This window comes from Pan troglodytes, chromosome 2, assembly GCF_028858775.2.
Source record: "Pan troglodytes isolate AG18354 chromosome 2, NHGRI_mPanTro3-v2.0_pri, whole genome shotgun sequence".
Classification (NCBI taxonomy): Eukaryota; Metazoa; Chordata; class Mammalia; order Primates; family Hominidae; genus Pan; species Pan troglodytes.
The window spans coordinates 60,028,679-60,052,258 of record NC_086015.1 but is presented as its reverse complement, the minus strand read 5'-3'; the positions used below and the strand labels follow the sequence as shown (position 1 = coordinate 60,052,258).

Sequence of the window (23,580 nt, the reverse complement as noted above, 5' to 3'; positions counted from 1 at the left end):
AGTTTACAGATAGTCATTCCTTTACAGTTGGTTACTCATGCTTAATTTTGTTCATTGGGTGGTATCAAGTTTCCCTGATTATTCTTGATCTTTGTGGCCTTGAATTTTTGTCTGCACATTTGAAGAAGTAGACTCCTTTTCTAGTCTTTACAGACTGGCTTCAGCAGGGAAAGGCCTTCACTTGTTAGCCTGTCCAGAGATTTTGGAGGGGCCATGAGATGGAGTCTGGGCAGGTTTGCTGCTAGAGTCCTTGGGCTGGCTGGCCTGGTACCTGGTTGCATGGGGCCAGCCATGGGTATGTGGGGGTGGGCCTGGAGCCAGCATGTACATGGGAAGGTCCAGTACTGAGTCCATGGTAGAGACCTGGAACCTGGGTTATTTAGGGTGGGACTGGATCTTATGTCCATGGGGATCAGCTTGGGTTGGGGTCCACAGGGATGAGCCTGTTGTCTGGGTCTATGGGTGCAGACCAAAAGCTTGTATCCATGGGGGACAGGCTGGAGGCTGTGGTCATTGGGGCTGACCTGGGCTGGGGCAGGCCTGGTGCCTGGGTCTATGGCTATGTGCCTGGTCTTGAGTATTTGGAGGCCAGCCTAGTGCTGATCCTCACTGGAAAGTGTTAAAGCTCTGCCCACAGGGGCTAGCCTGGTGATTGAGTGGGCCTGGAATCTGACTGCTCAGGGGCCAGCCTGGAGCCAGGGTTCATCAGAGTAGGCCTGATGCTAGGATCTTTGGCAAAGTCAGGTGCTCATTTCACTCTCTTTTCCCCATGTATCTCTCTCCCCATGCTGCACTGCCTGGGATTCGGGAAGGGCTGATTGGATACTGTGAAACTGTTCTTACTCTCTTCACTGAGTCTTTTCTTATATTTGTGCTCCATTCGGAGGGTATAATTACTTACTCCTAGGTTAATTCGCATCCATGAAGATTATTCATGCATAGACAGTTGTTCAAATTGATGTTTCTGTCAGAGGATTAGCACTGGAAACTCCTATTCTGCCATCTTACTGACATCACTCTTTGTTCTAACATTAATTTTTAAAATGCAAGAATGGCTATATTAATATCAGATAAAGTAGACTTCAGAGCAGAAAAAATTACTGTGGACCATCAGTAACATTATATCATAATAAAACAGAGTAATTCACCAAGAAGATATAGCAATCCTAAATGTATATGCAACAGAGCTTCAAAATACGTGAAAGAAAAACTATTAGAGTTGAAAGGTAAAATAAACGAATTCACAATTATAGTTTGGGACTTCAACATACCACTGTCAGCAATTGAACTAAATAAAGAAATTAAATATAGGAAACTAAATGTAGAAAATTAGAAAAATATGGAAAGAACTGATCAATTCTATCAACTAATTGTTATTTATAGAATATTCCCAACAGCTGCTGAAATGCATTATTTGTAAGTACATATATAATATTCACTAAGATAAACTATATCCTGCATTGCAAAACACACCTCACCAAATTTGAACAAACTGGATTTATATAAGGTATGTTCTATGATCTTAATGTAATAAAACTGTAAATTGATAACAGACAGACAAGGGGAGCTATAAACACTTGAAAATTATATATCACACTGCTAAGTAACCCATAGTCGAAAGATGAAGTTTCAAAGGAAAAACATACATGAAACTGAATGAAAAGAAAAACACAGAATATCAAAATGTGTGGGATGCAGCTAGAGCAGTGCTGAGAAGAAAATGTAAGCATTGGATGCTTATATGAAAAAACAAGAAAGATCTTGAATGAATACTCCAAGTTCCTACCTCAATAACCCAGAAGAACAAAATAAACCGAAACTAAGTAGAGGGAAGGAAATAATAAAAATGGAGCAAAAATTAATAAAATCGAAAATATAGAAACAACAGAGAAAATCAATAACATTAAAAGCTCCTTCTTTGAAAACATAAATAAAATTGATAAATCTCCAGAAACCCTGAGAAAAATAAAGAAGATGTATATTGCCAATGTCAGAAATGAAACAGAAGCTATCATTACAGTTCCTGTAGCTATTAGCAACCTAATAGAAGAATACTGTAGACAACTTTATGCTCATAAATATGACAGTTTAGTAGAAATGGACCAATTTCTAAAAAACCACAAAGTATCCAAAAGTAACCAACATGAAATAGATGACCGAATAGTCTTTAAAACCATGAAATACATTGAAGGTGTAGTTAAAAGGCTCCTGAAAAAGAAATTTCCAAGCCCTGATGGCTTCACTGGAGAATTTTACCAAAATGTTAAAGAATTAATCCTAATTTTACTCAATTTCTCCCAGATAGGAGATGAGAGGGAACACTTTCCTACTAATTTATGATGGCAGTAACTCTTTGATTCCCAAACCTGAAAAAGACAGTATCAAATTAAAAAACAAAAAGAATAAAGCCAAAAACCCCCAGAACAACCCTATAGATGACTGTCTCTCATGAATTTAGATATAAAACTCTCCAACAAAATATTACATAAATCAAATAAAAAATGTTTAAAAAGAATAATATGGCATGACCAAGTGAAATTTATTCCCGGTGTGCAAGGCTGATTTAGCACACCAAAACTAATTATTATAATCCACAGTATAAACAGGATACAGATGAAAAAAATGTGTTAATTAACACAGAGAAAGCACTTTACACAATTCAATACCCATTCATAATAAAAACTCTTAGTAAGTTAGGAGCAGAGGAGAGCTACCTCAGCTTGATAAAGCACATTTACAAAAAACCTATAGCGAACATCTGTTCTTCACCATTAAGACTGAGTATATTCCCTGTAAATTCAGGATAAAAACAAAGATGCCTATTCTCACTATTGGTATGCAGCATAGTACTCCAAAGCCCTAGCCACTGCAATAAGGAAAGAAAAAAGTGTCATCCTTTTTTGAAGATGACATTGTTGTCCACATAGAAAATCCCAAGGAATCTTTAAAAAGGGACAAAAAATGAAACAAAACAACCCACCTCACTCCCAGAACTAGTAAGTGACTTCAGTAAGGTCTCAGGATGCATGATCAACATACAAAATTTAACTACATATCTATATACTAACAACAGAATATGTGGAAGCTATTGATAAAATTAAAATTGTAAGACGGTTTACAGTTATCCAAAGAAAATAAAATATGTAGATGTAAACTTAGGAAAACCTGCAGGATCTGTATGCTGAAACTTATAAAATGTTAATGAGCACAACTAAAGAAGACCTAAACAAACTTAGATAAGTATTGTATTAATGAATTGGAAGACTCAACATAGTAAAGGTGTCAATTCTGCTCAAATAGCGCTATATAGATTTAATGAGATTCCTATCACAATCCCACCAAAGGTTTTTGATGACATAGACAAACTTTTTATAAATTTCTTATGAAAAGGCATAACCCCCCGAATAACTAAAACAATCTTGGGGAAAAAAGAATAAGGTTAAAAGATTCACTCTACTAATATTAAGCCTTACTATATAGTTACTGTAATCAAGACAGTGTGATATTATTGAAGGATAGAGATATAGATTAATGGGACAGACTAGGACCCAGAAATACAGCCACACAAATAAGCCTAAGTGATTTTTTACAGAAGTGCAAAAGCATTCCAGTGGAGGAAGGATAGCCTTTTAAACAAATGATGCTGGATCAATTAGATAATTAGATATCTACAGGCAACACAATGAACATTGACCTAAACTTCACACCTTATGCAAAAAATAACAAAAAGTAGATCATGTACTTAAATGTAAAACATGAAAGTATAAATTTGTTAGAAAAACTATAGGAGAAAATCTTCATGATTTAGGACTAGGCAACAAACCCTGAAAGTGACATCAAAAGTAGGATCCATGAAAGGAAAGACTGATAAATTGGACCTTTTGTTCTGTGAAAGACCTGTTAAGAAAATGAAAAGACAAGCCATAGACTTGGAGGAAATAATTGCAAACCATGTATCTGACAAAGGACTAATACCTAGAAAATATAAAGGAGTCACAACGGTGAATAGTAAAACAAAAAACTTAGAAAATGGGCAAAAGACTTGAAGAGACATTTTACCGAAGGAGACTTACAGACAGCAAATAAGCACATGAAAAGATGTTAAAAATCATTAGCCATTAGGGAAATGCAAAATAAAACTACATTGATATATCACTACACACCTATAAGAATTACCAAAATAAAAAATACTGATAACACCAAAAGTTTGTGGGGATGTACAGAGGCCAGATCATTCACACACTGTTGATGAGAATTAAAATGGTAAAGCCACTCTGGGAAACAGTGCAGTAGTATCTTATATAATAGAAATTACAACTTCCATTCAACCCAGCAGTTGCACTCTGGTAGCATTTGTCCCAGAAAAGTGAAAACTTACGTCACCGAAAAAATAAAACCCATACTTGAATGTTCATAGTCGTTTATTTGTAACAGCCCAAACTAAAAACAACTGAAATGTCCTTCAGCAGGTAAATGCTTAAGCAAGCCTGGATATCCATGCCATGGAATACCTACTTAGCAATAAAAAGGAAGAAGTTGTTGATAACTATAACAACTTTGATGGATCTTCAGAGAATTATGCAGAGTGAAAAAAGCCAATCCCGCAGGTTACATACTGTGTGACTTTATTTATATAACATTTGTGAAATGACCAAATTATAGAAATGTAGAAGAGATTAATGGTTGCCAGGGGTTAAGGATGGGACAGAGGCAGGAGGGATTTGGGTGCAGCTATAAAAGGGCATTGCAAGAGATTTTTGTGGTGTGGGACTTGTTCTGTATCTTGACTTTGGTGGTGGTCACGTAAATCTACACATGTGGTACAATTGCATGGAACTAAATACAGATGCACACAAATACACAAATGCACATGAGTGCATATAAAAACTCATGATATGTGAATAAGGCCGTTGGGTTGTATCAATGTCAATTCCCTGGTTATAGTATTTTACTATAATTATTCTAGATGTTACCATTAGCAGAAACTAGGTAAAGAATAAAGGACTTTCTTTGTATTATTTCTTACAACTGTATGTAAATTTCAATTATCTCAAAATAAAATGTCAAAAAGAAAGCTTTTAGTACAGTGCCTGGCTTGTAGGAATCACTTAATAGATAATGGCCATCATCTTCATCATTCTCATCCTCCTCCTCCTCCTCATCATGACACTGTTATATTAGCTGAAAGTTGTGAGGCTGCTTTTTGACTGGAGACAGCTATATGTTGCCTTCTAAATAGTCATCTCATTAAAGCAGGTTTCCTGAATAGACCCTAATGCTGGGAACCTATGTTGCTTAAGAATGGAGATCGGTTCAAGAAATGGAGGAAGGTGGCTGGTTGCGGCAGCCCATGCCTCTAATCCCAGCACTTTGGGAGGCCGAGGCAGGCAGATCACTTGGAGTCTGGAGTTTGAGACCAGCCTGGCCAACATGGTGAAACCCCATCTCTACTAAAAATACAAAAATTAGCTGGGCGTGGTAGTGCACACCTGTAGTCCCAGCTACTTGGGAGGCTGAAGCAGGAGAATGGCTTGAACCCGGGAGGCCGAGATCATGCCATTGCACTCCAGCCTGGGCAACAGAGTGAGACTCCATCTCAAAAAAAAAAAAAAAAAAAAGAAAAGAAAGAAATGGAGGAAGGGGGTCTGCTGCATACAATACTTACTTTTTTATAAGCTGAAAATTTGTTTTCAAATTTTTATTCCATTTTTTGGCCATATTAAAATGTTACACATCCTATTAGAGTGGAGAATTCCTCCATTTTGAATGAATTCCACTCACAGAATTCTCTGTATAAGAGATCTAAAGGACCAACATGTTTTTATTTCAAAGAAAAAATATGGGTATAATAAGCAGAATTCTAGAATGGTTCCCATATTATGTGCCTGTTGGTGTTATGTCTATGCTTAGGTTACATTTTATGCAAAAGGGAATTTGCAGATGTAATTAAGGTCACTAGTCTATTGACCTTAAGTTGATCAAAAGGGAGATTATCTGTGTTGGCCCTACCTAAATCACATGAGTGCAGTAAATCTGGGGCTAGAGGTCAGAGACAGGGAAGTCAGAGATATTCCAAGCAGGAGGGTGATTTTCTATGTGAGAAATGCTTGGTTGCTGGTTTTAAAGAGGGAGGGAAGTACTGTGTGGCAAGGGCCTTTGTATATAGCCTCTGGAAGCTGACAGCAACCTTGGCCAGCAGCCAGCAAGGAGCTGAATAATACCAACCACCTGAATGAGCTTGAAAGAGGACCCCAGATTCAAGATGGGAACTTAGCCAAACTGATCCCTTTATATTAGCTTTGTGAGACCCTCAGCAGAAAAACCAATCAGGCCATGCCCAGACTTCTGATCTGATGCTGTGAAGCTGCTAAATTTGTGGCAATTTGCTATGCAACTGTAGAAAATTAATACAATGGGTTGACTTAAATCTTTGTGTTTAAATCCATGGTTTGGTAGGCCCTGTACTAGCAACCAGCCTTGCCTTTTCCACTCAAGGAGCATTCTTGGCATTCTGCAAAAGGTACCTCTGAGGGACAGGGAGAGATTGGCAGACCTGTGCATTCATGCTCCCCAAGCAAGCTTTTTCTTTTTTAAATAATTTTCAGTCTGTCATGGAACAATATGTGGTCTTACTGTGCACTTGATCAGTGTGCAGTTCCAGCCACGTGCGACACAGGTTCAACAACACCTGAACTTGTCCATACATTGCTCATGATGACAGATCCATGGATCATGTTCTTGCATATTAGGATGCTATATACACACTTATGATTTCTGTAGTTATCTTGTCAAAGACTGGTAACAAAGAGTTGCAGGGACCATATTTGGAGAAGTGTCTGAGTCAAACCTTAACCTTGTCAGCCTGTAGGAACTTGAGAGAAAGAAAGTCCAGAGCAATTGTTTTAGGATGGTGGAGTTTGCTGGCTCAAGAGCTAACACTGGAGCTCTCCCTAGGTGCTGTGGATATGGGTCATAATTTTTGGCCATCCAGACTCCGAACTTTGTTCTGATTTTATGAAGAACATCTCACTATGGAAGATGAAACTGCTAACACTTGGTTTCTAAGCCTCCCTTGCAGTTGGGCTGTATGCCTTACCTTGGCTTTCCTCATTAGATGTACCTGCCCCAGTGTCATTGGAATGTTGGGATTTTGAAGGACCCTCTCTCTGCTGCAGGGACTGCAAAGTGAAGGTCATGAGGCAGCATGCCCGCAGGGCTAGTGGTGTTGTCCGGGGGTCAGTTGAAGCCACTCTTGTTAGGGTTCCTTCCTTTCTCACTTCTTTCGTTTATTCAGTAAGTTAATATGTAGTATTGCCAACACAGTTGGGTGCTGCGGCCAAAGAGAACGAGCGGGACAGAGCTCACTGTAAGCCTCGATGTCTAGTTTTCAGCAGTTGGGGCAACAGTGTTTGCACTAGACCACTTGCATCAAAACTTTGGGCATAATTCTATACTATTTTCCCTGACCCTGATTTTCTAGCCTTTCTGGCAGTTTTGTGAGTTTCCCCATTTTTCTGCTTAAATCAGACTGAGCTGTTTCTGTTGCTTTAGCTAATAACATTAACTGATACTCTAGGTGTGGGTAATACAAAATCCAGAGACAAGTCTTAAAAAGAAGATAAATTTTATTAGTGAATCAATTTTGGAATTTTATAATGAAAACTACCAGAAAGATACATTTGGGTATATTTGAAACTGTAACGATGCCTAAGTATGTTTTAGGTCCTCTGTTTTAAGCTATGTATAGACTTTCTCCATCACTTTGTATTACTTCTTTACTTCTTTGTAGAATCTCAGAGCTGAAGGGACTCAGCCGTCACCTACTCTGGCCTCTTCCTTTTACACAAGCCACTTTCTTTAGAATTCCTTCCTTCCTTCCTTCCTTCCTTCCTTCCTTCCTTCCTTCCTTCCTTCCTTCCTTCCTTCCTTTTTTCATTCATTCAGTAAGCTAATATGTGGTGTTGCCAACAATTGGGTGCTGCAGCTGGAGATAAACAGTGAGTAGAACAGAGCTCTTGTCTTCATTGTGCTCATGGCCAAGTTGTGGAAATAGATAAGTAAGGAAGCAATTTTAATAGTGTATGAAAAATGCAGATTAGGGGACTTAACCTGGTTTAGGGGGTTGGAGAAGGAGTCCTGAAGGAGGCAAGGAGTGTGCTGATATCTAAAGGTTTGAGTAGAGCTTGAATAGGTGAAAAGTTGGAGTGCAAAGAGGGCTCCAAGAAAAGGAAATAGATAGGCAAAGATAGGGAAGATATAAGGAGATCCTCGTGCTAGGGAATAGCACTAGTGATTCGGCAGGGCCAGGGTTTGGCTGAGGGATTGTAGAAGATCACACGGACCATCCCTCGGAGGGCCTCATGTATGATATCAGGGAGTTTGGGCTTTATGTGGGGGGCAATGGGAGCCATTGAAGGGTTCTAAGGAAGGAAGTCATACAGTTAGAGTTGCATTTTGGGAAGGTTACCTTTGGCTGCAGCATGGAGACCAAATAGAAGGAGGAGCAAATGTGGAGTCAAGGAGGCTGTGGCTGTTAGTCAATGGTCCCTTTTGTGCTGAGGACTACACTTGTGTGAAATTCACAACAAAGCTCCCCTGCTGAACATTGGCCCATCTCAGGCTTTGCAAGCCCAGAGTTAAGGACCCCATTAATTCTTGGGCAGAGCTTCAGAAGTCAGCTAAAGCCGTTAGGATTAGGGTTGTCAAGTGACCTCCAGGGTCTGAGCTCTCCTCCTCTCTTACCCCCTTTCCAGGTTTCTGCCCCAGAAGGCACAGCTATTGCTTCAGCAGTACTGGCTCCTTCTGAATCTTCCCAGCCATGACCAGAAGGCAGCTCAAGTCAAAGGCAAGGGCAGGGTTTCTCTCTAGCTCCCTTGTACTCAGGCCTATCTCATACTTTGTTGTCTGTGTTGCTAAGGTGGTGTCCAATTCTGCAATATGAAATTTCTCAAAAAAACCCTTCCCTTTCCACCCCCAAGGCTTCCCATCCTAACCCTTGTTTTCAATTTGCTTATTTTCCAATTCCTGCTATTTGAGCCTTGCACAACCTCACCCTTTGAAGAAAAAGGTTCCCAACATTTTTCATATAAATGTCATAACAATTTGTGAACATGAGAAAACTGTGCAGTACTTTTTTTAAAAGATACAGAATTTTATATTCTCTCCAGTCTTTTAAGTTTAAATTTTAAGAATTCAGTCATCTTTGGAGTATGAAAGGATTATTTTCTCCTGCAGAGTCCTTTTAAAAAGCAAAAACTTATTGTTCAAAATTCACTTAAAGAACCATTCTGATATTTTGTAGTTGGTTTTAAAATATCTTTTTATTCTGTTTACACTCAATGAGAACACACTGGCAGATGCAGAAAAGCATGAAGAGGAGAAGTAAAATCATCAGTCGTCCCATTGCCAAATAAAACATTTTAGTAGATTCCTTATATTTTTGTTCTATGCAATAATTTTTTCTTTTTACAAAATTAATGCCATACTATTTTACATTCTGCTTTTTTAAAGATCTACTATTTTCATTTAGTTAGCAATGCTATGCAAACAGGATTTTAAATACTTGCATAATAGGCCATGGTTTAAATATACCAATATCCCATTACTGGGTATATACCCAGTGGAATATAAAGCATTCTACCATAAAGACACATGTATGTGAATGTTCATTGCAGCACTGTTCACAATAGCAAAACCATGGAATCAACCTAAATGCCCATTAATGACAGACTGGATAAAGAAAATGTGGTACATATACACCATGGAATATTATGTAGCCATAAAAAAGAATGAGATAATGTCTTGTGCGGGAACATGGATGGAGCTGGAGGCTATTATCCTTATCAAACTAACGCAGAAACAGAAAACCAAATACCACATGTTCTTACTCATAAGTGGGAGCTAAATGATAAGAACTTATGAACACAAAGAAGGAACAACAGACGCTAGGGTCCACTTGAGTGGGGAAGGTGGGAGGAGGGAGAGGAGCAGAAAAGATAACTATTGGGTACTGGGCTTAATGCCTGGGCAATGTAATGTTATGTACAACAAACCCCCTTGACACGTGTTTATTTATGTAACAAACCTTCACATGTACCCCCAAACCTAAAATTAAACAAAAATTTAGCTCCCATTAAAAAATAAATAAATATACCAACAATCTGTAACTGCTGGCAACTTGGACAATTTAGTATTAAGTAGGCATTTGTGTTATTTATTAAATTATTATTTACTCATGTGTATAGTATTTATTATTTTATGTATAAATATAAACCAAAAATGGCCCATAATTTTACCAGCTGGATAACCCTGATTGACATTTTAAAATAATAAAACCCACATGGTTAGAAAATTCAAGCAGAAATCTACACAAATGTACAAAGATGAAAACCAGAAACTCCTTCTTCCTTCTGCCTCCTAGACCTTACCCTACAAAAGTTAAAATTTCTTGTGATTTGTTTCCAGATATATTTATCTGTTTATAGATGTTTCAAATTTTATGCAAGAGATTATATGCTACACACTGTTCTGTACCTTATTTTTTTCTCTTAAGAGTCATTTCTTGGTGATCTTTTTGCAGCATTTCTTAAAGTGGTGCATCCCTAGCTCAATAAATACATCTTTAATTCCAGCTCTGTTAGTCAGTCACACCTGCAGTATCATTGGCTCTTCTGCTGGGTTCTTAAATGTGAGATAAACAGATCGCATGTCTCCAGTCTCCACCATCCCTATTTCTTCAGCTCTTAACCCCTACCTTCATGCCAGTAGGACCCTGACCCTCAGTCTCCCTAGTCTTTCCGGTTATATGAGGAGGCCCCAGGGATTATGACATAAGTGCACAGCCACTTTTCCTTTGGTCTCTATTTCTCGTGCCCAAAGTCCTTTGAAATTGCTGCCTACTACTGCCCCAAGGCTGATGTCCTCCTCTTATGCCCAGGGCACTGTCTGCCAGGGTGGGCAAGTGGGTCTAATCAGTGTATTCAGAACCACGGTGGATTTGCGTACATGTGTGTACACAAATGTATCCATGGGTGTATTCAAAGTAATAACATACACTGTTTCCAAGAGTCAGTCCTCTCAGCTGCTGGCTTCTTCCACATAACCAGTATCATTCTGACATATAACCATCCATATTCTTACTTATGTGTATTTTTGTGTGAACATTTGTCTGGAAGGGAGGAAGCCTTTGTTTTGACTGGAGATGATTATGCCTTCTGAATTGCTGTGTTTTCCACGGAGTGGCAATTAATTTTCACAGTGGCAGCTGGATGGGAACACATTACATTTTGATGAAGGAAAAGAATAATTATTTGACCTATAACCTGAGTTTCTAAGCTGTCTATCTCAAGGCAGAAGAAAAAAAAATGAATGAAGGAAAGGTGGAATGAAGGATGGAAGGAGGCTGGAAGAAAGAAAGGAAAGAAAAAAAATTTCATCTTTGTTAGGCCACAAAGTTTACGGGTTTCCATTGTAGCCATTGAAAAAATTAGCCAAGACCGTGTCCTCCAGATTGAAGGTCAGCAGAGCCATTGTCTTTGCATCCAGAGCTGTTTTTGACGCTGCTACTGCTGCCACCTCCATTGTCATTGTAATCATCTCCTCCTCCTCATTACTACTGGGATTACTATTATTATTATTTGGATTACCGTTCCAGATACATGCTAAGGGAATCAAGTAATCAAAAAATTTGTTTGAGTGTACATTGTGAAACATACTTTTGGAATGATTCCCTGAGAAAGCTGGGTGCAGAATGCAAATATTTTGAATGGACTTATCTTAGAGTTGTACTGCTTTTTTTCCTTGTCATTTTAAAACCCTTAATACGAATAAATTGTTTGTATAGTGGGGCTTTTTTAAATCCTTAGATAAGAAATACATGGTTTGAAAGCAGAGAATAAAAACATGAATGATAATGTCCTCAATGCCCAGGAGAAAGTCCTTGCTGCTGCTCCTGGACAGGCATTGTAATCGGCTATTTGGCGTGTTTATTTCAGGCTGCAGATAGTGGATAAAAGGGGCTGGTTGGTTGCCAGCACATGACTTAGTTGCCAAATGGAGTGTTTAGTACTTGTTACATTTGACTTATATCACAAGTTCTTCCCATTAACAGTCTGCTGGTGATAACCTACTTGGCTTTTCATGTGGTTACTTTGAAACAGCCACTTGACAACATTTGGCATATCACAAACTTTAATACTGAAATAAAGGAGTAAGTGAATGGCTACATGGGATCTGCCATATACTGATATGGTACTTGGTGCAGAATGGGCTCTCCAGTAAATGTCTGTTTAATCAATGAATTAATCTTGCATAATATTTCCCTGGTTCAGTGTACCAAGTTCAAGCCTATCGACTTGAGACCTAAAAGGCTGGTAAAAGGGATAGAAATACAAAGAAATAATAGTGATTACGTATGTGTCAGAAGGGCTTACCTTTGTATGGAGGGAGATACTCTGCTCCTCTGTATCACCATTTAAAGACAGACTTGAACTAAATGGAGAAATGAAGATTTCATCAAAATGGCCTTTTGTCTAAGTCAAAGCTACTGACAATTTCTATCATTTCAGGTCTTTTTCTTTCTTTTTTTATTAATAGATCCACTTCAGGAATTCTGGCCCAGGATATGTAATCAAATATGCATTAAAATATTGATTTTTATTTTTAGATTGAAAACTTGCAAGAACAACTTAGGGATAAAGACAAGCAACTGACCAACCTGAAAGACAGAGTGAAGTCCTTGCAGACGGATTCCAGTAATACAGATACTGCACTGGCGACGCTAGAGGAAGCTCTGTCAGAGAAGGTGAGCATGCACTCAAAAACTGGGGAATCAGGATATGGGGAAACAGAGTTGGGGAAAGTTGATCCCAATGCATTTAAATGTGCCTGCTTTTCTTCTTTTGCTAACACTACCTTTAGTCCCAGCTGGTCCTTGTTCTTCCCACACAAGCCCTCTTCAGTGGACTTGGCATACTACAGTCAGGGGCATTTTCTGAAATGCAAATCTGATTACATCACTCTTGGCTTTCCTTAAAAACCTTCACTAGCTTGCCATTGCTCTTACAATGACATAATTTGAAATCCTCTACCTGGCCCCCAGGGTCCCTTCTCCCATCTGATCTGGCAAGCCCCCACTCTGTGTGCCTGCTCCCGCCCTCATTCTTTCTTTCATTTCCAGCCTCATCCCCCATTTCTCTTTTTCCAGGTTCTCTGTTCCCTAGTTATGTGGGGCTTCTAGATTTTCAACTGTACCATACTCCTTCCTGCCTCAGATGCTATTCCCCAGCTGAGGATATTCCTCACTCTCTGCTAATTTAATTCCTCCTCTTCTGAGAGGTCAGCTTCATGAGAAGTTGTATTGTGCAGTAGTCAAGAATGTGGACTTTGGAGCTAGGCTGCCTGGGATCAAATCCTAGGTCTGATACTTTCTACTTTGGACAAATTACTTAACCTCTCAGTTTCTTCATTTGTAAAAGAGGGTAATAATAGTAGCCACCTCAGTGGATTATATTGAGGAGAAAATGCATGAAAATATGGAATGTGTTTAGAATGGTAGATGTAATGTTATCACTATTATTATTATTATTTTATCATTTCCTTAGGGACACCTCCTAGGTATCCCCGTTATGTCTCAGGAACACCATAAACTCCCCAGAGCTCATGTCACATTCTTAATTGTTCATTTATCTGTTTTTAATTTCTCTTCTCTGCTAGACTCCAAACCCAAGAAACATATGCTATGTGTGTGTTATCTTTCCATTCCCTGTGCCCAGCATAACCTGCATTGGGGATGCTCACTCAGTATTGGATACTGGTGGAGTGAGCCCCCACCATGTGACAGGTCCTCTTTTGAGCCTTGGGATGCAGCAGAGAAGAAAATGGGTGAAAATCCTGGCTCTAATGGAGTTTAGACTCTAGTGGAGGTGATGGGGAGACAGACAATAAATACGTGACATTCCTAGGATTTCAGAGGGTAATATTTTCTACAAAAGAAGAGAAGGCAGGGAGGGGTACAGGGAGTGCTGGAGTAGAATGGCCAGGTAGGAGCTTGCTGAGAAGGTGACATTTAAGGAAACACTTGAAGAAAGTGAGTGGTGAGCCAGGAGCCCTTGTGGAGGGAGAAAGCCCTGGCAGAGGGGAGAGCAAGTACAAGGGTGTGGGTGAGAGGAAGGGCAGCAGATTTCACAGGCCCTTGTGAGACAAGATTTTTAAAAATTGGCTTTTACTTTGAAGGGGATGGGATGCCATCCTGAGGGTTTCCTTCTGACTTACATTTAAGGGGATTAATTTGAATAAAAGAATGAATGAATGAATAAAATCCTTTAGGCAAACAGCTCATTCTGATGTTTACTTACTTTTAAAATGATTTCCAGTCCATTTCATTCTGGCTAAATGAGTTCATTCATTCTCTGGGCACCTATTGTAGGTATCAGACCCTGGAGTTGAGTTTGCATATGCTCTCTCCTCTCCTCCAACACTTCCTGAATGTCAAAGAGCCAGTGCAGGTAAAGTTCTCTAGGAATTCTCAGGAGGGACGGCTTGTTTGTTGGTTGGACATAGAAGTGCTGGCGCAGTTTTTAGGCCCATGTTATTGGCATTATTTTCAAATTTAGCTTGAAACCAAGAAAAGAAATGTTAACTTTTGAAGTGTGGGAGTAGATTTATTATGTTCTTTTTCTTCATCTTTCTCATCATTTTTGATCCTGCAGCACTTTGCAGGATTTGTCCACACATGCATGGGATGTTGTGAGGGTTTTCCTCTGGGATGCCCTACTAGAGTAATAGCATTATCTCCTATATTCCCTGTTACAGTAGCCTATAAACTCTGAGGTAATGAAGTAATTGGAAGGAGACCTACGGGCCAGTCCCACCTAAGCCACTAATTAACTGGGGAGCCATTAATTAACTGGGTGAGCCTGGCAAGTAATTGCCTCTCTCAGGGCCTCAAATTTCCCATTTGATGAATGGGGGAATTAGATTAAATGCCCATGGGTTTCCTAGGCCAGTGTATCCTAAAGAAGGCTTCTCTTCTGTTACTTCAGAATTACCAGGAAGCTCCTGTTGAAAGTCTCTATTGTTAGGCCCAATCTATACCTACCAAATCAGAACCTCATAGGGCCTGGGAATCTGCACTTTAGCAAGTTCCCCAAGTCATCATGATGTAAACTCTAGTCTGAGAACCAAGGCTCTATGATAAAAACCTAGGAGCTCTAAAAAGATGGGTAAGCATATTTTTGGAGTTAAATTAAAAAGTTATTTAAAAAAAAAAAGAAAAAAAAAGGAAGCTACAAAAAGACCCATGACTCTAGGGCTAGTCTTCATGGTCCTATTAAAAATTGTAAGATTTAAACGTAAAACCCAGAACTGTAAAAACTCTAGAAGAAAATCTAGGCAATACCCTTCAGGACATAGGCACAGGCAAAGATTTCATGATGAAAATGTCTAAAGCAATTGCAACAAAAGCAAAAATTGGCAGATAGGATCTAATTAGACTAAAGAGCTTTTGCACAGCAAAAGAAACTATCATCAGAGCAAACAGACAACCTACAGAATGGGAGAAAATTTTTGCAATCTATCCATCTGACAAAGGTCTAATATCCAGAATATGCAAAGAACTTAAACAAGTTTACAAGAAACAAACAAACAACCCCACTAACAAGTGGTCAAAAGACATGAACAGACACTTCTCAAAAGAAGACATTTATGCAGCCAACACACATGAAAAAGAGCTCAACATCACTGATCATTAGAGAAATGCAAATCAAAACCACAGTGAGATACCATCTCATGCCAGTCAGAATGGCAGGTATTAAAATGTCAAGAAACAACAGATGCTGGTGAGGCTGGGCAGAAAAAGGAATGCTTTTACATTGTTGGTGGGAATCTAAATTAGTTCAACCATTGTGGAAGACAGTGTGGCAATTCCTCAAAGACCTAGAACAACAAATACCATTTGACCCAGCAATCCCATTACTGGGTATATACCCAAAGGAATATAAATCATTCTATTATAAAGATGCATGCATATGTTCATTGCAGTACTATCCACAATAGCAAAGACATGGAACCAACCCAAATGTCCATCAGTGATAGACTGAATAAAGAAAATGTGGTACATATATAGCATGGAATACTATGCAGCCATGAAAAGGAATGAGATCATGTTATTTGCAGGGACATGGATGGAACTGGAAGCCATTAACCTCAGCAAACTAATTCAGGAACAGAAAACGAAACACTGCCTGTTCTCACTTAGAAGTGGGAGCTGAGCAATGTGAACACATGGACACAGGGAAGGGAACAACACACACTGGGGCCTGTTGGAAGGGGTCGGGGGAGGGAGAGCATTAGGAAAAATAGCTAATGCATGCTGAGCTTAATACCTAGGTGATGGGTTGATAGGTGCAGCAAACCACCATTACACACGTTTACCTATGTAACAAACCTACACATCGTGCACATGTATCCCAGAATGTAAATAAAATAAAATATAGCAAACAATTAAAATGAGGCTTTTGTAAGAAAAAGAATGTACATTTTGACATTGAGTTACCTTATTTGACATCATATTTAGTATGTATTTCCAAATTAATTTTGCTAAAAAAACCATGGAGGAGAAACAGTTGCTGGTTAATAAAGTTATAAATCCTGTAACAATTTAAACATTGAAAGATTATAACTTCAGGATTAAATTATAAGAATGATAAGGTTTTACTTGAAAGCTTATAAGAATATTTAATAAGATGACTTTTTGGGGAAAGATATTCTCTTTTCATCTTTTAATAATTTATTTCCAGAGCTCTCTGCAGTAGTTTTATTTGTAACATTGGAATGAGGGGATGTTTGTTCAAAAACTATTACTGCTTATGTGTTCATTTAGCATATTTGGGTTGTATGATATCACCCTATTTCTACCTCCTGATTTCTTTCTTAAAATTCACAGAAGTAAACATATACCATATAATTTTTCATATCATGAATTCTTGGCAGGATTTTATTTTTTTTTCTGGACCCTATTAAGATTTGATTTATTCTAGCTTAAATCCCAAAGTAATTCCCAAATCTGAAACTACTCCCTTTATTTAAGTACTTCCTTTGAGGCTGAGGGGGTGTCTGGGAAGGAATCTGAGGTCTGTGGGAGTCTGGCCCCTTGGACTGTCTTTACTGCTTGACAGTTGCATCACCTGGGCAAGCCTCTTCTCTCAGCGTCTCAGTACCTCATCTTCAAAATACACATTTTTATTAGCTGACCTCTAAGTTTCATGCTGTCCTGGAACTCCCTTGACAATGAATTATTCAGTTTGCTGATCTGCAATCTCAGGCTCATGGCATCTGAATTGGACCACAGATGAGGAGTTGAGAACTTAGACGACTAGAAGGGCCAGGGAGGGAACAAAAATGAGGGATGTGGCTTTGCTGAAGTGTAGTAGGGACTACTGGTAGCTATGGTAAGCTGCAGATCCCTGGTCTATTTCAAAACATTCAAGTTCAGATTTTTAAAAATTATGATGCTCAAGTCAAACAAAAGAGCTCTATGTACCAGCTTTGTGAGCTATTTATTTCCAAACTCTGTTTGCATCTGTTTTTTAACTTTTCATAGCGATGAAAAATAAAAGCAGATATAGAGCAATGGATGTGGAGGGAATTTTTTAAAGGTGCCAAAATCAGAATGCCTAATGTATTTGGAAAGCACAGATAAAACCGTTGGATAGGAACTGGCAAGGTTCTCTATCTTAGGACAAATAATAGAAGATTTATTCTAAGTATTCCAGTATGCATCAAACCTTTGTATATATCCAAATAATCTTATCATCTAGGAGGTTTCTTAAAATACAGTTTCCTGGGTCCTATTTCCTAGAGATTCTGATTCAGCTGCTCTGCTGTGGATCCCAGGAACCTCTGATTTTTAAATATACCGAAGGGTTCTGATCCAAGTGGTCAGAAGGCTACACTTTGAGAAACACTAAATCTATGCTCTTCCATTTTAAGATGGGAAATGGGCTCAATGAGGTGAAATGATTTGCCCAGAAATAAAAATATCGACATGTACAGCATCACCCCCCATTTCTGGGCCTAGAGAGACATCATTAATTAATCATGGCACATGCTAACTTCTCAACCCACCGCTCCTGGAAGCTGTTTCCACCCTGTCTAAGCTGGTCCTTCGTTGAGACTTTGCTGCCTCCTCTGGACTATCCCAAGGCCAGTAGCTCACAGGTGATAGAATAAGACTAAAACTCAAAGATCTTTGTGCTTTTGGCAACATCACAATCTTCTTTAAATGGAGTTTTGCTCACAAGTCCCATTTTTATCCACATTTAATTGCACAAATCCCCCTGTAACAAGGCATGCTGTGAAACAAAATGATTAATAAAAACTCATGAATTTTTAAGTACATTTAATTATTTGCTGTCTCTTGGCTGACGAAAAGAATCCATCAGGCAGTATTCACCATTTCCCCTGGATTATGGCATCCTAGGGAGTATGTTATTCCTTTTAATTTCCAGGAACTTATTCAACTATTAACAGAGTGCAAAGAATAATGCCTCTCCATGAGTTAAGATTGAATATGACTTGGTTCTAGGATTGACACACAGAAGCTCAAGAGATGGAACCCACTGTATTTATAAAGCTGGTCTCGCCAAGCCTTGCTGTAGCCACATAGCAGATAAGCAGTTGAGAAAGCCAGATAGTGGAGCTGGAGGCCACTGTAATTTAGTTCCCACCCTGTGATAAAGCACAAATAGATTAGACCTGTGCAGAGCCAGATGAGTGCACAAGGAATGCTTGCCAATGCAAATAAGACTAAAACAAGAACACATTGTTGGAATTTCTGCAAGTTAGTTTTTAATCAAGTACATCATGGTATATTAGGGCCTTTTAACACATGTTTTTGACATCTGGCCCTGCGCGGCTGACAGTTAAATTGGTTTTGTGATTGACGGAGAAATATTTTGTAGTATTGAATCATCAATAACACTTAAAAGCATTATAGTGCTTGTTGATTTTTTTTGTCATCAATGCCCAGTCAATAGTACGAGTGCTTAGAGCAAATCGACCTACTTTCCAAACGATTCTGACACCTTCTGGCTGTTAACATGTCTGCTTAATTTTATTACCTTTTCTTTGAAGCCAAGATGATCCCTAATTGAGTTCTCCTTCCTTCCTTCAGCTCTTTTAATTGCTTGTTGTATGCCAGATGATTTGCCCAGCTGTGGGTCAAGAAGACTCATAGGATTTTAGTGCTGCCCTCTTGAAAGTGGGGCTGGGCGGATGATCATGCAGTGAAACCACGTGAAGGCTGCCGAGTGGGAATAAGTGCCACGTGATCCAGCCAGAGGGATTCCTGGGAAGGTTTCCAAATAGTGAGGCGACAGGTCCTTTTGGAGCTTTAGAAATGTCGCTCCAACAGCCATGTAGTGGAAGGGATGGGACGGAGAGGTGGCTGGGTAATTGGTTGTAGTGTGGGCAAAAGTCAGCAAGGTCTTGGTTGCTGAAATCATTAAAAACCCTTGAGAGATTGACCATGTACTGTGGCCATTTCCTTCTCTTGTGGATCACATAGTCATCCACTCACCATTGTCACAGGTAGGTAAACTAGGTCTGGGATCAAGAAGAAACAAATATAGGCAATTAATAGTTTCATTTGTTATATTTCTGCCTCCTCTCTTATAATAATATATTTCATTTAAAGTGTTTTTAAATAATTGGAAAACAGTAATGGTACCTCCTCCGCTGAAAGCATTAGATATATAAATTATTGTCAGTGGGGTAGAACAGTTGCTTCCTCGGGGGATCTTAAATCACAGGCTAACTGTTCAAACTAACTTCCCTCTGCATTAAATACTATTTTACAGTTGTCTTATTTATCAGGCATTGTCTTGCACTATGCAATTATAAGAATATAAAAGATAGTATCAGGATCCTTGGCCACAGTCGTTGCACCAGTATTTTTTAACATGGCCATCCGAGAGGAAGTTTAGATATGTGTTGGATAATTTCAAACTAATTTCAGAAATCTAACTCAAGCTTTACGCAGATGGAATTTTCGTGTGCATGTGTGTGTGTGTGTGTGTGTGTGTGTGTGTGTGTTTAAGTTTCTTACTTTGATATCAGGCAGATTCCCTATTTTTGGAAAACAAGTCTACAAAGCAGTGTTTTCATTTCAGTGTGAAAGTCAAAGGCAGACCTCCTTGAATGGCTCCAGGTGTATGTTTGTGGCAGTGTGGTCTCATGGGTGTGGCTGACAGTCAGAGAGCCTGGGATGTGGGAGGCGTTCTGTTTATGACCTGGGCCACCTTGCATCTCGGAGCTCTGGGTTTCCTCACCTCTACACCGTCACCAAGAGCACTGGATCTGCCCTTGCGCTTGTGATGAGGACTGATGAGGAGAGCACATCACAGTGCCTAGCATGTAGTAAGCCCTCAATAAAATAAAGCTGCTGCTGAACTTTGTTCAAACTCAGCCAGTGTTTTGGATTCTCTGCTGACTATCAAGAAACCACTGAAAAAACACAGAAGTAAACATCCTCAGACACACTGGAAAATCACATACACAATGGACTGATTCTTTGTCTCAAGTTCTCACAATGAGTCCCAGCTCTAAGTCCTGGAGGGTTTGGGTCCTGCCCCACTTCATTCCCATCTAGCCAGAGAACAGTCTTCAGAAACCAATGAAGGCTCTTTGATGACAAATGGAGAGGCTAAGCAAAGAGGGCGGAGCCAAGAGGCATGTTCTACTTCTTCCCCTTTCCTGTGCAAGGCTGTGGTAGGTCTGGAGTCTTGGTGTCTGAAGCTCCCTCTTCTAGAGCTGCTCTAGAAATTTGCTGAATACTACCATGAACCAAGAGCAACCACAGAACTTGAACATTAAGTTCCTTTGCAACCCTGTGATATTAACTTTTATTAACAAGTCAAAAGCTGTTATTGGTTGTCCTTCCCAAGTGCTGTTATGCACAGCCTCCCCACGAATCCAATTTTGAGTTTCTTGTGTGTGTTGATTCCTGTACAGCATTTCTTAGATGTACTGCCTCTTATTTTCTTTTACAATATGCTTTGGCATATACACTGATGGGTTCTCACCTCTTCTTTTTTGTTAATTGCCTTACAGGAGAGAATAATTGAGCGCTTGAAAGAACAGCGAGAAAGAGATGATCGGGAAAGACTAGAAGAGATAGAATCCTTCCGAAAAGAGAACAAAGACCTGAAAGAGAAGGTCAATGCTTTACAGGCTGAACTGACTGAGAAAGAGGTGAGTCTGGAAAAACAAATGAACCACATTGATAGTCCTCATAAACCCATATTCAATGAAGCTGCAAGAGACTATAGACTTAGTAGGAGGCACTGTATGAAGGCTTGGGGAATGTAGTAACCTTTCTTTTGTAAAGCTGCCTGAATTTAAAGGAACTTTTTTTTTTTTGTAACTTCCTTCATCTGTGATGCCCTATGCCTATCTTCTCTGCTCTGCTAACCATATACAATGTAGCTCCTTGAAACTTTTCTTTATGTCTTACCACATTTGCGTGGCTTAAAGGATTCTGTATTTTTCACAGGCCCATGATCCCTTGCTTGAGATAACAACAGCAGCGATGATGATAGTAACAATAGCTCTACTTTATTGGGTGTCTGCTATGTACTATTCCTTGTGTCAAGTGCTTTGCATTCATCTGTACTTTTCAAAGGGACCACCCAATACTCTCAGATTAGGAGATGTGGTACCATGCTGGACCCCAAGGTAGAGCTTAAGTGTGGCTGCTCTTCTGGCATATTATTTTTACATTATAGTAAATAATTTAGAGCTGTATTTTTATACCATAGCAAACATGAATACAGAATATAAATGCCACCTGTGTTTTTAAAGTAAAATCTTATACTTTGAAGAAATTCTTGCTTGGGGGTTATGAAGAGGATGCTTTGGGCTATTCCCCCATTCTTCAAGGGATCCCTGTAACCCTCTCAGTTTTCTTGGGGATAGTTCGGTGGAGAAGTATGAGCAGCAGTAATTACACATTATTTTATTTAATCCTCACTACTCTGAGATACGTGGAGATTGCCTGCAATTGGCCCCTTCACACTTACTTTTGTCTGCTGTAACTGTCCATCTTCTTTAGAGCTGTTATAGACATTTCACCCTGCTGGACGGTACCACAGCACAGTTATCTATCTCCTAGCTCCGCAGTATTTCCTCACTCGTGTGGTACTGATAATTCCACACAAACTAAAGTCCTGAATAAATTAGGAATCTAGATGAAGAAGGAAAAGAATGGATGAGTAAGAGGAGTTTCGAGGAAAATCAGAAACAAAATCCGTATTTCCTAAAATTTAAACCTACTTGCTTTTTAGAAAGGAGCTTATTTCTTTGTTAGGAAAATAAAGAATGGAGTTCTCTTCCTAGCTTCCACTGCTGATTCTGAGTTGGAGGATCTGTGATGACTGTTGTTTGTATGCAACAGAAGATATGGAAGCTTTGACTTTGTTTATAGCATTCTTCACCGGTTGCAAATGTTATTTGTCGATTTGCACCTTAAAATCAATGTATATACTTCTAATGAAAAGAGATCTTGATGAAGTGGTGGAGCATAAGCTGTAAGTGAAAATAGTTTTGTAAATAATGCCAACATTGTATGACTTTCAGATAGACATTTTGGTAAACACTTGTTGTTTCTGCATGATGTGCTTGGCACTGGGCTGGGTGTGTCAGTCAGGGTTCTGCAAGAAAAACAGAACCACGTTAAACATTTTCTACAGATTAAGAACTTTATCATAAGGAATTGGCTTACACAGTTACAGAGGCTAGGCAATTTCAAAATTCGCAGAACAGGCCATCAGCAAAAGCCGACTGGAAGGTCTTAGACAGAAGCTGATGCTGCAATCAATAGGTGGAATTTGTTCTTCCTCAGGGAAACCTGAATTCTGCTCATAGGCCTTTCACTTGATGGGATCAGGCCCATGCAGAACACTGAGAATAATCTCCTTTACTTAAAGTCAACTGATGGTAGATTTTAGTCATGTCTACAAAATGCCTTCTATTAGCAACTCCTAGATTAATAACTGAGGACTAGAGCCTAGCCAAGTTGACTAAAACTGGCTATTGCATCTGGCAATTTAAAATTTATAAAGGAAAACAATGTGCACTTGCCGTCAGCAGGGAGCTTATAATTTAATTGGAGTGGAGATATGTCTTCACCATGACAAAGTGACTGGATTATAATATCCTTTGTTATTTCTGTGGGAATGATATGACAAAAGTCATTGAAATTGGAATTGTAGACCTGGGTTTGAGACCTGTATCTGCCTTTACTAGCTAAGTGATCTTTGACAAGATGCTCAGCTCTTGTGAGCCTCAGTTTCCTGATGTGAAGAATGAGAATGGCTCACCTGTTCCTCAGAGGGCTTTAGAAGCACCTTGCTGGATGATGGTGATTTTTATCGTTAAGGTTATTCCAGTGTCCATGAAGCAACCCAGTGTAAATTATTAGCCAACATTGTTTACAGAGAGACCATTGTGTCTTTAGTATCTTCCTAGGTGATGCAAATGATCAAGAAGGAAATACATGGAGTCTGTTTTGGGGTAAAACCTGTA

At 39.2% G+C, this 23,580-nt stretch overlaps 1 protein-coding gene across 16 annotated transcripts in view; it reads left to right on the top strand.

Moving 5' to 3' along the window:
• ERC2 (ELKS/RAB6-interacting/CAST family member 2) overlaps positions 1-23,580 on the top strand; it is a 965,515-nt gene that overhangs the window by 448,183 nt on the left and 493,752 nt on the right. For all 16 annotated transcript variants that reach the window (XR_008546979.2, XR_010155615.1, XR_008546980.1 and 13 more), the window contains 2 exons: positions 12,665-12,802; positions 21,109-21,249. Coding sequence is in view for 11 of the 16 variants with exons in the window: in XM_016941331.3 (XP_016796820.1) it covers positions 12,665-12,802; positions 21,109-21,249 (279 nt within the window). In the remaining 5 variants the exon portion in view is untranslated. The remainder of the gene's footprint in view (positions 1-12,664; positions 12,803-21,108; positions 21,250-23,580) is intronic.